At 58.7% G+C, this 16,036-nt stretch overlaps 2 protein-coding genes across 27 annotated transcripts in view; one reads left to right on the top strand and one right to left on the bottom strand.

Annotated features, from left to right (window-relative positions):
* Positions 1 to 6,432, top strand: part of HNRNPM (heterogeneous nuclear ribonucleoprotein M) — a 357,001-nt gene extending 350,569 nt beyond the window's left edge. For 16 of the 26 annotated variants that reach the window (XM_070273170.1, XM_070273168.1, XM_070273188.1 and 13 more), the window contains 4 exons: positions 820 to 873; positions 2,818 to 3,620; positions 4,276 to 4,327; positions 6,010 to 6,432. In XM_070273170.1, the coding sequence (XP_070129271.1) occupies positions 820 to 873; positions 2,818 to 3,620; positions 4,276 to 4,327; positions 6,010 to 6,173 (1,073 nt within the window). In that variant the 3' untranslated portion in view covers positions 6,174 to 6,432. The remainder of the gene's footprint in view (positions 1 to 819; positions 874 to 2,817; positions 3,621 to 4,275; positions 4,328 to 6,009) is intronic. The other 10 variants (XM_070273181.1, XM_070273192.1, XM_070273187.1 and 7 more) reach the window with 2 other exon arrangements.
* Positions 6,433 to 7,446: 1,014 nt separating this feature from the next.
* On the bottom strand, positions 7,447 to 15,520 carry PRAM1 (PML-RARA regulated adaptor molecule 1). The gene is made up of 10 exons (XM_023646252.2): positions 14,971 to 15,520; positions 11,318 to 12,857; positions 11,167 to 11,233; positions 11,016 to 11,092; positions 8,485 to 8,542; positions 8,261 to 8,369; positions 7,976 to 8,138; positions 7,860 to 7,893; positions 7,746 to 7,780; positions 7,447 to 7,617 (listed from the first exon to the last, which is right to left on the bottom strand). The coding sequence occupies exons 1-10, from the start codon at positions 14,971 to 14,973 to the stop codon at positions 7,580 to 7,582; spliced, it is 2,124 nt and encodes a 707-aa protein (XP_023502020.2). The 5' UTR covers positions 14,974 to 15,520; the 3' UTR covers positions 7,447 to 7,579.
* Positions 15,521 to 16,036: the final 516 nt, after the last annotated feature.

The following is a 16,036-nucleotide window of genomic DNA, read 5'->3' as shown; positions in this document are numbered from 1 at the left end:
GAGGTGTGCTCTGGAACTGTTGTCCATGTTGCTGAGCACACTTCAGGACCAGAGAAGGGGTGCGTGGAACTTGCTTCTACAGAGTGAAACACTGAGAAGGAGCTTTCAAAGCCAGCACTAAGGATAGCATGAGACGAACTTGAAGGAGGTTTGGATGGCCCGTTGGCAGGCCAGCAGCAGCGTTTTCTGTTGGTGTGTGTATTGGGGTTTTTACTTTGCCGAGGCATTGTCTGGCACCTAGTCTCCATCACAGCGGCCCTTCCAGGCGGGGCCGGTGGGCTCCGCTGGCTGAAGTCTTGCCATGGCGGCTCGTTAATTCGGGCGTATTTCCAGTGCTGCGTGTGGTTGCTCCTGGTTTGCAGGGTTTCTGCTGTGAGTGTAGCTACAGCTGTCGTTTGCTGAAGGATATCCGTGAGGTGTGGAGTGGATCTGGGTGGGTGTGGGCTTCGGGCTGTGAGTACTGAGGGTCTGGACCAGCTGTAGAAAACTGTGCGACTGGCCCCGTTCTTGCTCTGACTCTCCAAGCTCAGTTCCTGGGTGCACACTGGCTCCCAGCTCTGCTGAGCGCTCTCCCGGAGGGCCCTCCCCCGGGCCTTGGACTCTGCAGCTCCAGGGGATCCCAGCAGCGCCACCAGTCATCCGGCCTCTTAAAGTTTCCAGGAAAATGATCCTGTCTGTCTGTCCGTTTCTCAACCCCTCCCCCTTTCCTCTATGTTTTATTTTGAAATTAGTAGTAGTCCTACTCTGGAATCTGTAATAAACAAATTTCTATTACATAGAGAAATTTGGCTAATTTTTTTTTCTTCCTGATTTCCTTAGAAATCCTAAGTAATGCACTGAAGAGAGGAGAGATCATTGCAAAGCAGGGAGGAGGTAGGACACGCTTAGTTTTGATGTTTTGATGTTTAGAATAGGTTGTTACTGTGGGGGACAGTAGAGTATAGTGGGGGAAAGCATGGGCTCTACAGTAGACTGCTTGGGGTGGGAGCCAGCTCTGCCTCTACCCAGCTGTGTGACGTTGGGCAAGTTACCGAACCTCTCTGGTTTTCTTACTGTAAAATGGGGATATGATAGTACCTACCTCACGGGGTTGTTGTGAAGAGTAAATGAGTAAATGTATAGGAAAGGTACCTGCGTAGGTCTGTGTAAGTGTTAGCCACTGTCATTATTATAATGGCCATGCAATTTGGGTACTTTGGTTTTCAATACTATAAAATTGTAAATTCTGGCAGTAAATATTTTCACTTGACTATAAAAGTATACCACCTAATACGTAGCATGCTTGCTAAAATATATACACATGTACTCAGAAAAATTCAGAAAATTATGAAGGAAGTCATTATCTGAAATCTCACTGCCCAGTGATGAATACTGTGAACACTTTGGAATGTATCTTTCCATTAATAGATATTTTTATAATGGGTACTTAGAACTCAATGTACTTTTTTCAGCCTGGTTTTTTTCCACGGCTCTGAGTGTCTGGGCATTTCCTTGGTGACTCCACGTGCTGGTTATTTCTGTGGGGGCTGATGCTAGCACTCCACGTGGGCACTGCTTCTTCCTAGTTCTCTGCTGCTGGCGGCATCTGGGGAGCCAGCTTCATTTCTCATGCTCTTGGGCATGCCCCCTACCCTCTCTAGGTCTCACCTTTTTTGTAGTTGCTGGCAAATATTAAAATTGTGTGTGCTGTTACTCAGCTAAGGAAACAGACATGGAGAAGTGGAGGGACTCGTGGGAGGTCACGACCTCGGTCAGTTAGAGAACTGCTGGGTTTCCTCTTCTCGAGTCTGCATCTTGGACTGGGCTGCTTGATCAGTCGTGGGCTGGCTGCAGGCTCCAGTGCCCAGTTTCAGAGGCAGGTGGCAGTGTGGTGGCAGTGGTGAGGCTTGAGTGAGAGGGACCCTTGGGCTCTGCATGTGGGAAAGTTGTGGGGGGTGACCTTGGTGGTGGAGGCAGACCCTCCTTGTCCTGAGTTGCCAGCATCATGGGGTCACTGTGCACTACTGCTGACCTGCCAGCACATGTCTTGCTGGACCGTGGTAGTGAGGGACTGACCCTCCGCCTCTTCCAGAAGGCACTCTGCAGTGCCATCCACTTCTTTTCCTCTGAAGCTAGCAGAGTGATGCACAAGTCAGTGGGCGCTTTCCCGACAAGTGAGGTTCTCTGGAGGTGGCTGTGTCCCTTTGCACACAGAGGATCTGTATTGGTTTTGGTGTTTGTTTTCTCTCTTCTTGATTACATGGCCGAAGTGTAGCTTCTGTGTGCTCTGGAGGTGCTAAGGAATTGCAGCCAGACTGGCCACCAGCAGGGCATCGTGGAGGGACAGCTGGGAGAGGATAAAGGTGCTGAGTGCTTTTGAGTTGTCACCATATAATCCGTGTAATCTGTTACACCGTGTGACCCTCTGAGTGTGGGGTTTCCAAGCCTGCCCGCTTGAGAGCATTTCTCAATGTCTGGTGGTGGGGAAACCACAGAGATCTCAGGAATTGACAGCCGTGGCTCACAAAGCTTGTCACAAGTCCTAACACTTCTGAAGGAGCATGGAGAACGCTGTCCTCCAGGGCAGGCTTTTCTCTTTCTGTTACGGAGATTTGAGCCGTGGCCCAGAATAGGAAGAATAGTAGGCTCATTGCCCAGCGCTAACAGCTGTCAGCATTTGAGGGCTAGCTCGTGATAAGTTACTGTGGGGCTTAATTGTTGAGTCGTGGTTGAGTTTGTGAAGTGCCCAGGCCTCTGCACCCACGTCACCCTCCTGGCATGGTGTGCTCTCACATGCACAAGTCCCTGACTTCTGCCTGTGCTGTGTGTCTGTTTCAGGTGGAGGTGGAGGCAGTGTCCCTGGAATCGAGAGGATGGGCCCCGGCATTGACCGCATTGGGGGTGCCGGCATGGAGCGCATGGGCGCAGGCCTGGGCCACGGCATGGATCGTGTGGGCTCCGAGATCGAGCGCATGGGCCTGGTCATGGACCGCATGGGCTCAGTCGAGCGCATGGGCTCTGGCATCGAGCGCATGGGCCCACTGGGCCTCGACCACATGGCCTCCAGCATCGAGCGCATGGGCCAGACCATGGAGCGCATCGGCTCTGGTGTGGAGCGCATGGGTGCCGGCATGGGCTTTGGCCTCGAGCGCATGGCCGCCCCCATCGACCGTGTGGGCCAGACCATTGAGCGCATGGGCTCCGGTGTGGAGCGGATGGGCCCTGCCATCGAGCGCATGGGCCTGAGCATGGAGCGCATGGTGCCCGCAGGCATGGGGGCTGGCCTGGAGCGCATGGGCCCTGTGATGGATCGCATGGCCACCGGCCTGGAGCGCATGGGCGCCAACAACCTGGAGCGCATGGGCCTGGAGCGTATGGGCGCCAACAGTCTCGAGCGCATGGGCCTGGAGCGCATGGGCGCCAACAGCCTGGAGCGCATGGGTCCTGCCATGGGCCCCGCCCTGGGCGCTGGCATTGAGCGCATGGGCCTGGCCATGGGTGGCGGCGGCGGTGCCAGCTTTGACCGCGCCATCGAGATGGAGCGTGGCAACTTTGGAGGAAGCTTCGCAGGCTCCTTTGGTGGAGCGGGAGGCCATGCTCCTGGGGTGGCCAGGAAGGCTTGCCAGATATTTGTGAGGAATGTAAGTGGCTCTTGAGGAACTTCTCAGTGGTTTTACACAGAAAGGGAGGAGGGAGGCAGGGAGTCAGCAGTACTGGATGGCGGCAGGTTGACGTCAGAGGCGATGCCCTCAGAAGGGGAGCTGAGTAGCATGCGAGGCCACCTTATCACTGTCCCCAAAGTTTGATGTTGGTAGGGTGCGAAGGGGATGTGAGAGCTTAAGACACTTGTGCAGCAAGAATAGTGGGTTTGTGAAAGCCTGGGCTTGTCTGACTACTAGGTGGAACGGGCAGCGAGCTGAAGAACTCCAGTTTCTCGAGCCTTTGGCTTAAAGAGCTGCTAAGCCTTGGCTTCACAGTTCAGAGGAAAAACGGCTGTGTCTGAATTATCTTTAGCAAATTGACCACCTTCAGCTGCTGTTGGCTGGTTCTCTGGGCCGCTCCCCACAGGCAGCTACGTTGTGCTCTCCTGTGACACTTGCACGGGCAGATAAAGCCCCAAGGGAGTGCCCTTGGCCTGCTAGTTTAGAAGCTCATCCAGAGAGACTCACTTCGCTCTCGCTGGTGGGCTCAGTGTGAGGTCAGCCGGTCTCCGCTGAGGAGTCCTCGGAGACCGCCGTGCTGCTCCTGCGTGGGGCCTGCTGGGGTCGCTCATCCATCTCTCCTTGTCTCCCACAGCTCCCGTTTGACTTTACATGGAAGATGCTCAAGGACAAATTCAACGAGTGTGGTAAGTGTTTGCCCAGGGCTCTCTGGGGGCTTCCGTGTGTTGTGGCTTCAGAAAGCGGAGCTTGTGGGTGACGCCTTTGTGGTGCCACGATGCTTCCATCCCAGTTTGCACAGCTACCGGCCACGACTAGAGGCCTGATGAGACATGCCATTTTTCTGCCTGTGCACACATTCAGGCGGCTTGTTGAGTTACCCACTGTGTGTCAGACACTTTTCCGCTGTGTTCTCATTTCATTCTTAACTATCTTTGTTTCTCCTTTTCCTGCTTTTGAAAGGAGGTCGTGCTGTCCCCATTTTACACGAGTCACGCAAAGTCACGTTCCCAAGGTCACATGGCTTCTCAGTGACACTAAAATAAATACGTCTGAGACAAGGTCTCTTTCCACCACAGCACTGTGGGTTCATGCCTCAGAGTCCTTGCCCAGCTGGTCCCACAGGTGAGGGCGCAGGCTCTGGGTGCAGAGCAGCCTCTGTGTGGATGCGGCTCAGGGTCTCTGGCTGTGGTTTCCTGGCACACCAGGCAACCATTCTGGAAGGTTCACTTTGTGGCCGAAAGGAAGTTGAGCTGTCTCTGGGTGAGCGCCGCCCCCGCCTCCTTTAACCTTGTCAAGTGGGAACCCCAGCCCTGAGCCAGAGGCCTGTCTGGGCGGCTCGCTGGATCAAGGCCTCCCCAGTGCTCTCGTTTCCTCCTTCACTGGTGGCGCCGATTTCCCCCTTCCTGCTGCTGCTCCTGGGGCAGCTCTTGAGCCACAGCCTGCCTGGGGCCCCCTTCTGCCCTCCTTCCCCTCCTTACTTGCCACATTGGAGGTAGACGTTCTGAAAAGTGAGATGGGATCCCGCCACTCCCCGTGCCTCAGGGCCTGGAGGTGTTCCTCACTGGCGGAAGAAAGTCCAAACTCATGAGCCCTTTAAGGCTTGGTCCCTTCCTCTTTTCATCGCACCATGCCCCCGCCCCGCCATGAGCTTGCCAGTGCTGTGCCCCAGAAGTGCTCTGTGGCCAGCTGTTACCGGCAGGAGGCCTCCTTCTAGTGAACTTCCACTTAAGCTAACTCAAAACTCCCCATGGGAAGCCTCCCGGCTGTTGGCCTGCCCTCAGGCCAAGTTAATGGCTCTAGAATTGGGGACCCCTAGCACTGGCCACACTGTTGTGTCCTTGGCTCTCCCAGGAGCAGAGCCCTGCATTTCTACACTCTTCCCCTGTGCGTTTGTTTCCATGACGCTTGACACATACCTGGATGCTCAACCCACGCCTGAGTGAGTGTGCAGCCCACTCACTATTACACACCAGTGGACAGTGCACAAGTGTCCCCTGTATGGGCGATGGCCTTGTAAACGTGGTGGTGCAGGGTATTAAAGAGGAGGCCTCTGGAACTTGGCGATGAAGTTGGCCTCCCACAGCCGCTAGTTTAGACTCGAGTGTCAGGGCGGCACCTGAAGCCGCCAGAAATGCTTATCACGGGGCAGTCAGACCGCTGTCCTGCTGGCAGAGGAATGGCGGTGTGGCTGGGGGCCGCGGTCACTGGGTTCCCACCTGCGTTCTGAGCGTTCAGGCGCCAGGGCCACACTCCCTTGGCCTCTGTCACCCGAAATCCACCAGGTGATCTGGACTGAGTGGAGCCCAGGCTGAGGCTGTGCTCCGGGTTTGCCTGATGAGTGTGGTCTCTTCTTCCCTCCTGTGCCCAGGCCACGTGCTGTATGCCGACATCAAGATGGAGAATGGGAAGTCCAAGGGGTGCGGTGTGGTTAAGTTTGAGTCGCCAGAGGTGGCTGAGAGAGCCTGCCGGATGATGAATGGGATGAAGCTGAGTGGCCGAGAGATTGATGTTCGAATCGATAGAAACGCTTAAGCAGTTGCCTTTTTTAAACATCGATACCAGACCTCTGAATTTGTATTTTTTCTTGTTAACCATTTTAATTTGTTGGCTGGATGTATAAAGATGTTTAAAAAATTCAGTTGCTTTTTGGGGTAATTTGAATTACTTTTTTAATGACTGGGGTTCCATTTGACTGTTTGCATTGAGATTGCAATGTGCGCAATTTTTTTTGTAGTTGTGGCATCTTGTTGACATCAAATATGACTTTGATAATAAATACCAGTTCCTGAAAGCTGCTTGCTTTTGCATGTGTGTTGGGGGGCAGCCACCCGAGGTTTGGGGAGCAGAGCCACTGAGTCTCCTTTCTCCCCTGGAGCGGTGGCCCCGGGAGTTGGAGGCCGTTGGCCCCGCCTACTTTAGGAAAACTGTGAAAGTTGAATCCGCCAGAGCCGGTAATGGAGCACCTGGCTGGGAGAGCACCTGGCTGGGAGAGCCGCCCGTCTGCCCTGGTGCGGTGGGCCTGTGGGCACAGATGCTGCGCCAGGCTCTGTTCCAGTTTGGCTTTGTCGGGCTGCTATAACAAACATGGGTTTCTCAGCTCGGGAGGCTGGGAAGTCCAAGGTGAGGGCGCCGGCAGGTTCAGCGTCTGGTGAGGGCCCTGGCGCACAGATGGCACCTTCCAGCTGTAACCTCGCGTGGCAGAAGGGACATGGGCCTTTCTCGGGCCTCTTTGATGAGGGCACGAATCCCATCCATGAGGGCAGAGACCCCAGTACCGTCACGCTGGGTGTTAGGTTTTCAGTGTAGGAATTGGGGTGGGGGTGGGGGTGCACATTCAGTCCATAGTGGCTTTTTTTTGCTAAAATAAACCAAGCAGGTGCAAGGGTCTGAACAGATGTGGTTGTGTCAGGGATTCAGGCTGAACTGGATTCCTGGGCTCTGTCAGAACTGGGTCACGCTCCCTGCTCCCCTCCCAAGACGTGACCTCATGCACAGGTTGGCAGCGTGTGAGGACCTGCCGCTGCTGCTTGGGATGTGGGCTGGGGGCGGCTCCTACCTGCCTCCCCTCCACTCTGGCTGGCACATGGCGAGGAGCCCCATCTCAGGCAATCCCACCTTGAGGTCTAGCAAGGCGCCCCCTCCCCGGCCACTTTTCTCCCTGCCCCACTTTTCTCTTCCTGCCCTTTCTCTCTGAGGGGTGAGACCCTGGAGGAGAGGGTCGATGACCCCCCCCTCCCCCCAAGTGTTTGATCATGGCTCTGCTCTGTGCCAACCAGGAGGGAAAAGAAAGACAGGAAGCAGGGACTGCTTTAAACAGGGGCTTTATGTGGTCAGCTGGAGTCTGGGGGTTCTGTGGCCGCCAGGCTGGGATCCAGGGCTCCTGGGTTTAGCAGGTGGCTCAGCTGGTGGGTTGTCCCAGGTCCCCACACCTGCAGGCCTTATCGTCCCCGGGGGAGTGGTTGGCTTTCCAGAGGGTCTGCCGAGGAAGGGTGACTTCCAGTGACACCTCCCCACATAAGCAAACAGGGAACAGCCCCTGGGGGTGGGGCATACCCCCTCCCGAGGCACTGTGGTCCCTTCCAGCGCCCCAGAGCATCTACATACCCCAGAAGCCCACGTCGTCATATACTTCCGTTTCCCTGGTGGAGAACACAGTGGGTCAGCAAGGCCCCCGGCCCATCCCCCAGCCCGTGCCCCCCTAGTCCCGGCTGCACTCACAGGGGCAGTAGAGCTGTCCTGGGCACGTAGCCATCTGCGAAGAGAGGAGGCACGGGTGAGTGCTTGGCCTTGTGGTGGCCCCCTCTCCCCAGGGCCGCCGGGTCTGCCTCACTCACACTTGCCCTTGGTGTCCCGGCATAGCATCTCGTCCTTGTTGGTGAACTCGATCACCTCCAGGATCTCCCCACGCCGGATCCCCAGGTGCTTGCCGCCCCCACGACGGGTCTTGGCATTGGGGTCGATCATCATCCTCGTCTGAATCACAATCTCCCCTTCAAACTGGAGGGAGAAGAGAGAGCTTTCGCCTGTGCTGCCACCCAGGACCCCTGGCTTCCTTCCGAGGGTGGAATTGGGGGCCTTGGTCAACTGGGGCTGACCCTGGCTTAGCCTGGCGTCCACACCTTGAACTTCTTCCGGAACTCCCGCTCAGCCTTCTCCGCCTTCCGGATCTGCTTCAGGACCTTCGGGTCCATGGCTGGCATCTGCTGTTCCTGGGGGCCCTTCTCCTTCCTGACCCCCAAAGGAATTGGGTGCTGGTGAGCAAGGTGTGGGTCTCAGGAGTCCCCTTCCACTGTCCTCCCACAGCTCAGCCCCACCCTGTCCCATGCCCTTTGCCCTGTGGTACCTGAGCTCTGGGTCTTGGGGTGGCCTCCTGGGGGACTGCTGGGTAGATGGCACTTCATCTGGGGCAGTCAGAACGCCAAGTTAGGGCAGGGCCCGTTGGCTCAGCCTCTCAGCCTGGCAGCTTGATCTTAAGTGAGCCTTCCCTGACGTCAGTTCAGAGGACATCCGTCCCCCAACCGCTGCTGCCCACCCTCTCCACATCCCTCTCCTCCTCCTCGGCGTGAGTTCTAGGAGGTTGCCTTGCATTTTCTGCACTCCTGCTGCACGCCAGGTACAGCACTCATTTCACCCCTCACACAACCTTATTGGTGACAGTGGGCCATACTGCCATTCTCAACCGGCTGATGACAAAATGCCCAGAGAGGTAAATAACCCGTCTAAAGCCAGCCAGCTGTTAAGGGATAGAGGCAGGATTTACTTTAGGCTCTTGAGGCCATTTCGTGTCTACCCCCTAGGGCAGATTGGGTTCTGGGAATTGTAATGAGGTTTGGGTCAAAAATAAGGCAAAGGGAAGCATTTCCTAGAGGCAAAACGAAGTCCGCCTCTGAGAAGGGGCTGACGGGGTGGGGGGTCGGGGGGTGGGGCTCAGACTGGCCTGGCTGATGCTGAGATCTGGACTGTGAGGGCTGATTCCTAGCGAATGACCAGCTTGCCAGGTGTGAGCCCTGCTGGCCAAGGGCTTGGCTTACAGCGAGAGCCTCACGAACACCAGGTGAGTGAAGGATCCAGAACCGGGCACCCCAGCTTTCTGCCGTCCTCTTTGAATGACTCAAAGCGTCACCCTGGACGTTGGAGGCCAGCAGTCCCTCCCATCAAGTGCCCAGTGCTGGGTGTTTGTGGGTACACTCGCACCCCTTCAGACACTGAGCTTGCCTCCAGGCCTGATGTTCGGATGGGTGCCGTGCACGGTCCCACCCAGAGCACTCTGCAGCTGCTCCTCCCTCCCAGAGGCTGCCCAGGCCAGAGATGGTCACCCAGCTGAGAGCGGTCTTGACTCAGGTGCCCCAGGGCCCCTACAAAGTTGTCCACAGCAGCAGAGAGCACAGACCAGGCGCACCGTGGCCCGAGCTTCCTGGCTGTGAGCCTGAGTAGGCCATCCTCAGATCCTGGGGAAGAGCTGGGCCTGGCCCCTCCAGAGGAGTGCCCGGCTGTGCACGGAGCCTCTGGAGTGGAACTGCCACTGCTGCCAGGAGGCGAGAGTCCTTCCAATGGAGGAGACTGGAAAAGGGCAGAGCAGACTTCGGGACAGTCTGCACACCTGTGAGCCCCACATGGGGCCTCAAGGAGGGCGAGATCCAGGGAAGCGAGTGGCACGGAATGGGGAGAAGGCGGTCCAGTGGCAGGGACAGTGAACAGAGGTAGGGATGTGCCTGGTGGGTTTGGGGTTAAAGAAGGAGAGGGGAAGCAGTGGCCAGAGGCACTCCCTCCCCACGTCCCGAGCCCCAAGAGTGGCCCCCAGACCCTGGCCACAGAGCCTCACTGGAGCAGAAGCAGGAGGGGCCCTGCCAGGAAGCTCTGTGCCAACAGAGACGTGTTGCAAGCAGCACCCCAGGGAAAGCCCGGGAGAAGCAGATGGGGCCCGGAGGGAGCCTTGGCGGCAGAGGCCTCAGCCGGAGATCCCCCAGGCAGCCCTGGTGTGAGGTTTCTCTGCCGGAAGCTCTTCCCAAAGACAGGGCAGGGAAGCAGCCTGGCGGCAGAGGGCCTGGGCTCCAGTCCCCAGGGCACTGCGTACTAGCTCTGTGAGCTGGGGCAAATCACTTCTGGGATCCTCAAGCTTCCACATCTATAAAATGGGTGGGACATTGCCTTGGAAGCCATTTTTTCTGTTCACGCGTTGCTGGTTGAAGGCATTAGCCCTGGAGCTAGGGGGCAGGCGCAGGCCTCCTGCGCCGCCATCCTGCTCTCCAGGAGCAGAGACTTGGAAGAAGGGAGCACAGGGCCCTTGGAACTCAGACCACTGAGAGCAAATGAACTGCCTGGGCCTGCAGACCCAGAGGATCTGCCACACCCCTTCTCCAGCCCCTGCTGCAGAGTTCAGGCCCCTGTCCTGCCTGGACATCCCTCAAGCATCTCAAACAGCAGGTCTAAGGTGGAACCTGACACTTTGTCCCCTACCCAGGGATGGCTCCACTCTGCACCCAGGCTGCGGGCTTGAGACTTGGGCCTCAGCCATGTCAGGCGCTTGCTCCGTCCCTCTCGCCCCTGGAAACAGCGCCAGGTCCTCCTGCTGCTTTTGAGCTGATTGTCCCATTGCTCTCTATGCCTTCTGCCACCACCTGGGCCACACCCGTCACACCACACTCACTGGCTCCTGGGCTGCCCTTCCGCACACTGTTCCACCCACCAGGAGCTGGTGTGACCTTTCTGAAAAGCCCCTCTCCCCTCTGCTTTCTCCCCTGGCACTGCCAGGAAGGGGGACTGTCACTTGGCCTCACACCCGCAGCAGGGCAGAAAATGCCCTTGTGCGACGGACGTTGCCAGGTGCCTGGGCAGGCTGGTCTGGCTGAGGGCCCAGCCCCACCACCAACAAACCTCTGTCCTTGTGGCTGGTGCTGGAGTCGTCTGCGGACTCCACGTCGTCATACACCTCGTAGATCTCGTCCCGGGCCCTGCGGGGATACCTGAGTGAGGGCCCCCTTCAGCCGCACCCCCTGCGCCCGTGCCCCTCGCCCCGCACACTCACTGCAGGAGGTCTGCAGGCTGGCGGGCCTGGAAAAGGGTTCCAGCAGAAGAGGGGGTCCTCCGTGGAGCTGTGGAGAGACGGGAGTGGAAGGGAGGCCAGCACGGCCATGGCACCTCTGTCCCCTCCTTGCTGCCCGTGCCGCCTGACCCACCTGTGGCCGCTGCCGAGGGCCTCCGAAAGCTCTGGACATCCCTGGGGCCTGGGGGCAGCGGGGGCTTGGCCGGAGGGGGTCCCAGGCTGCTGACCGAGGGCAGAGGCCTCCGCCGGGGTTTGAGGCTCAGCCTTGACCCTCCACTGGGAGTGAGCGCCCCTGGTCTCTGCTGCCTGGCTCCGAACCCCGGGCTGAGCGGGAACCTGGGTCTGCCACCCGCCACAGCAGTGGGCAGTGAGCTCTCGGACACGGAGCCAGGGAGCAGGGGCTTCCTAGGGAGATCCCCGAAGAACTCAGGCTGCGGGCGCTTCTTGAGCAAAGCGCTGGTCTCGGGCTGCGAGAACTTGCGGGGCGGCCCCCGGCACTCGACCTGCAGAAAATTCCTGGGGAGCAGGCTGAACTCGGGCTCCGAGGACGTCCTGGGGAGGCCGCCGTGCTCGGGCTGGGGGCGCTTCTTAGAGAGCGGTTTGAAATCCGACTGCCGCGGCCTCTTGGGAAGCGCACTGACCTCGGGCTCCGAGGACGTCCTGGAGAGGTCACCAAACTCAGGCTGCGGGGGCTTCTTGGGGAGGTCACTCAGCTGAGGCTGCGGGGGCTTCTTGGGAAGGGCACTGAGGTCGGGCTGCGAGGAGTGGGGGTGGGGCTCACTGGACTCAGGCTTCCAGGGGGGCGCCTGAGGGACCTCGCTGAACTCAGGCTGCAGCAGGGACTTCTTAGGGAGGCCGCCGACCTGCAGCTGTGGGGGCTTTCTGAGGTTTGCATTGAACTCGGGCTGCGAGGGCTTCGGGGTGGCCTCATTTGGCTCAGGCTGCCGTACCTTCCTGGGGAACGCACTGAATTTGGGTTCTGAGGGAGGCCTGGCAGGGTTGCTGAGCTCAGGCTGTGGAGGCTTCTGGGCAAGAGCGCTGGGCTCCGGCTGCAAGGCCTTCTGAGGGGCCTCACCGGCTGCCGGCTGCAGGGCCTTCCTGGGGAACAGAGTGGCCTCGAGCTGTGGGAACTTTTTGGAGAGTTCACTGGACTCAGGTTTGGAGGGCTTCTTGGGCAGATCAGTGAACTCAGGCTGCGGGGGCTTTCTCGAGAGATCAACGACCTCAGGCTGTGGGGGCTTCTTGGGGAGACCAGCAAACTCAGGCTGCGGGGGCTTTCTGGAGAGATCAGCGAACTCAGGCTGCAGGGGCTTCTTGGGGAGATCAGCAAAATCAGGCTGCAGAGGCTTTCTGGGGCGATCAGTGAACTCAGGCTGCGGGGGCTTCTTGGGGAGACCAGCAAAATCAGGCTGCAGGGGCTTCTTGGGGAGATCAGCGAACTCAGGCTGTGGGGGTTTCTTGGGGAGACCAGCGAACTCAGGCTGCGGGGGTTTCCTGGGCACTGCACTGAACTCGGGCTGTGGCTTCTTGGGGTGCTCGTTTAGTTCAGGCAGCGGAAACTTCTTGAGGGGTTTGTTGACCTCGGGCTTTGGGGGTTTTTGGGGTTGTTCGCTGGTCCCAGGCTGAGAGGCCTGGAACTTTGCTTGAAGGCTCCGGAAGTCCTGATGGCTCCCCTAGGGGACATGGAGCCAGTCAAGCAGGGACTCAAACACACAGGGGTTGTGGAGAGACCGCCTTGGGGACACACCCCCTTCCCTGGGCTCCCATTCTGCTAGCTCCTTTTCCCATCCTCTGCCCTTGGTTCTCTTCTCTGTCGGTCGGGGACTCCCACATTTCCCAAGCTCCTAAACCATACCTCCTGACCTCTCCACTTGGGCTCCAAATGCACACCTACCCTCTAGGACCCGACCTCCCCGCACCAGGACCTGACCTGCCCCCATCAGGACCCGACCTCCCTCTATCAGGACCTGACCTCCCCCTCAATCAAGACCCAACCTCCCCCTATCAGGACCCGACCTCCCCCGCAATCAAGAACCGACCTCACCCCGAATCAGGACCCGACCTCCCCCCACTAGGACCTGACCTCACCCCCATCAGGACCTGAGTTGCCCCACATCAGGACTGAGCTTCTGCCCCCCACCAGCCTGCTGCTCCCCAGCACCCCCCTCAGTTGGTGGCGCCTTCCTTCCCAGCATCCTCGAGATCCCCTCATTCTTGCACCGCCATGTCCCCAGTTCTTTCTGTTCTAATTTCAAAATACATCCGGAATCCAACCACTTCTCATCGCCTGCACTACTGTCACCCACTGGAGGAACTTGCCAGAAGCACCTTCCCCTGTTGCCTGGATTATTTTAACAGGCTCCTCCCTGTTCTCCCGCCCCCCATGCCTGGTCGGTCCCCCTACAGCAGCTGGGGGAAGTGAGTCAGTCTGTGCCCCTCTGCTTGAAATCCGGCAGCCTGCCTTCCTTTCTCAGCAGGCCCTGAACCAGCCAGCCAGCAGCCCCTACCTGGTCACCAACTCATCCTCCGACTCCTTCTCCATCCCCCTCCTTCTCCCCTCTCCTGCCCCTTGCCTGGGACAGTCCCCCACCGCGTGGTTCTCTTCTTCCTGCTCCTCCACTTCTCTGCTCCAGCCTCTCCTTATTAGGCCTTCTTACCTAATTGAAAACAGTCAATGCCCCCTTGCCAGTACGCTCCATCCTCCCCAGCCTGCACGGTTTTTCTCTCAGCACCTGCCACCTTGTGTCATACTATTTATTTCACTCCTATTGTTCTTGAAATGTGAGGGCAGCGCCGCGGCTTTTTCACTGCTGTCCTCTGAGTGCCTGGCACCCAGTTGGGGCTCAGTCAATATCTGCTGAAATAAAGAATGTACGCAGGGCACAGAGGCAGGCGTGGACTCAGCCACGTCCAGTCTGTCCATCACAGACTCACGTGGACGGATGCAGAGACACTGAGAGAGAGACGTGGAGGCAGAGGTGGGCGCAGGGGCTCTCTTAACGGTCCCAGACACCTGGGCCGACAGGGGTGCCCACGAGGCTGGCAGGCAGGCCCCCATGGAGGGCACGGGCAGGCCTATGCACCATCTGTGTCACATCCAGCCTGCCCCAGACACAGGCAGAGGCACAAGTGGGCCAGGCCTGCTCCACCCGACAAGGTACCCCAGAGGTGGTCTCGCTGCAGGCTCCCCAAGTCTGGCTTCACTGGGGTCAAGGAGATTGGGGGAGGGGAGGGGCAGAACCGCGTGGACTGTGCCCCCGTCACTGCCTCGCTGTCTTCATCCGGAGAACGAGGAGGGTGGCGATTCCTTTCTGGGGCCTGAAATGCCTCTGTGAAAGGTCCTCTACAGGGGGTGGTCGGGGAAAGGGCCCCAGGGTGACCCACAGGGCCACAGAATCAGGATCAGCAGGTGACCTTGGGTGACAGCCGGGGTGGGGGGACAGCGGGCGCATGACCCACTTTCTCATTCACAGGAAGCCCCTGCACTCACCCTGGCTGCCTGTTACCCGCTTGCTGTTCACGCTGACATGGAGGGAGGGGAGTAGTCCAGGAAGTGTCATCTGTGCCCCCTTATGGTCGCAGCCTCGCCTGGGCCACAGCCCCTTGGAGCCCAAGCTGTCTCAGGGGTGCGTCTTGGATGCTTCCCACCTCTGGGCCTTTGTGATGGTCACTCTCCGTTCCCAGATGGCTTTCCTGCCCTCCTCACTGCTCCACTCCCATTTCCACCCAGGCACCCTTTGCCTCCGGTCAGTTGGGGGCTCTCCCGGAGCTTGGGGACTCACTCACCATGGCTGCAGGCAGGTGGCGGGCCACGGGGCGAGTGGGCCACGGGGCCAGTGGGACCTGAGCCGGGACCGCTGCCTTCAGGAAGTGACTGTGGCTTTTGCTCCATGGGCCCCACTGGGTGGGGGCTGATGGCGGGGTGGGGAGGGCAGAGGAGGAAGGAAAGTAGGCGGAGACAGCCCCGGCCTGTCCCTAGATCCTGTGGGGTCGTTCTTGAGTCCCCGTCCTGCCTGCTACGGTCTCCTTCGTGCATCCGACCTCAACACTTTGTCAACCCGGTCACTAGTTTCTTGACTCCACTGTTCCCCTCCCTCCCACAACATGCTCTGCCGTGTGCTGACCTCCGGACCCCAGGGAGGACGCCATGCCAGGCCCAGACCAAGGTCCCCTCCAGCTGGGGCCTCCAGGAGGGGCTCAGTGGGGAAGGGGCCCGGTCAGCTCTGGGCCCCGAGACCCAGGGGTCAGGTGAGTGTGATGGGTGAGGCCCTTCTGCAGGCTCTCATTGCCTCATCCGCCTTCCTCATTGAGACACTTCCCCGTGGTCTGATTCCCCAGCTCTAAGCAGGACTTCCCTTTTATGTCACAGGGACCGTGGACGACTGGCTGGACAGAGGGCCCAACTGGGATGGCAGATTTGGTGGCAGACGGGAGGTGGGAGGAAAACTGAGACAGCTGGGAGGCCAGTGAAGAGAGGGTGAAGGGAGTGGGCAAGACCAGTCCTGTTAGGGAGTGAGGCCGGGCCAGACACAGGGCTGTGTCCCCAGGTCAGTGACCTCAGGCACAGATGAAGAAAGAGACTCCTCCCCCTCCCTCCCCCCCATCTCCCCCCCCCCTCCCAGAGTGCGGTGGCCTGATTCTCAGTCTGGCCTGAAGGAGATCACCTGAGGGCTTGACAAAAAGACAAAGGCTCCGGAGAATTCTCACCTAATTGGCCTCTGGGGTGTGGCGTGAACTTGGGGATTTTTTCTTTTTTTTTCTTTGAGGAAGATTAGCCCTGAGCTAACATCTGTGGCCAATCCTCCTCTTTTTGCTGAGGAAGACTGGCCCTGAGCTAACATCCGTGCCCATC

This window comes from Equus caballus, chromosome 7 (genome assembly GCF_041296265.1).
Source record: "Equus caballus isolate H_3958 breed thoroughbred chromosome 7, TB-T2T, whole genome shotgun sequence".
In the NCBI taxonomy this organism is placed as follows: Eukaryota; Metazoa; Chordata; class Mammalia; order Perissodactyla; family Equidae; genus Equus; species Equus caballus.
Note: the sequence above shows the minus strand (reverse complement) of the source record. Positions and strands in the feature narration are given on the sequence as shown.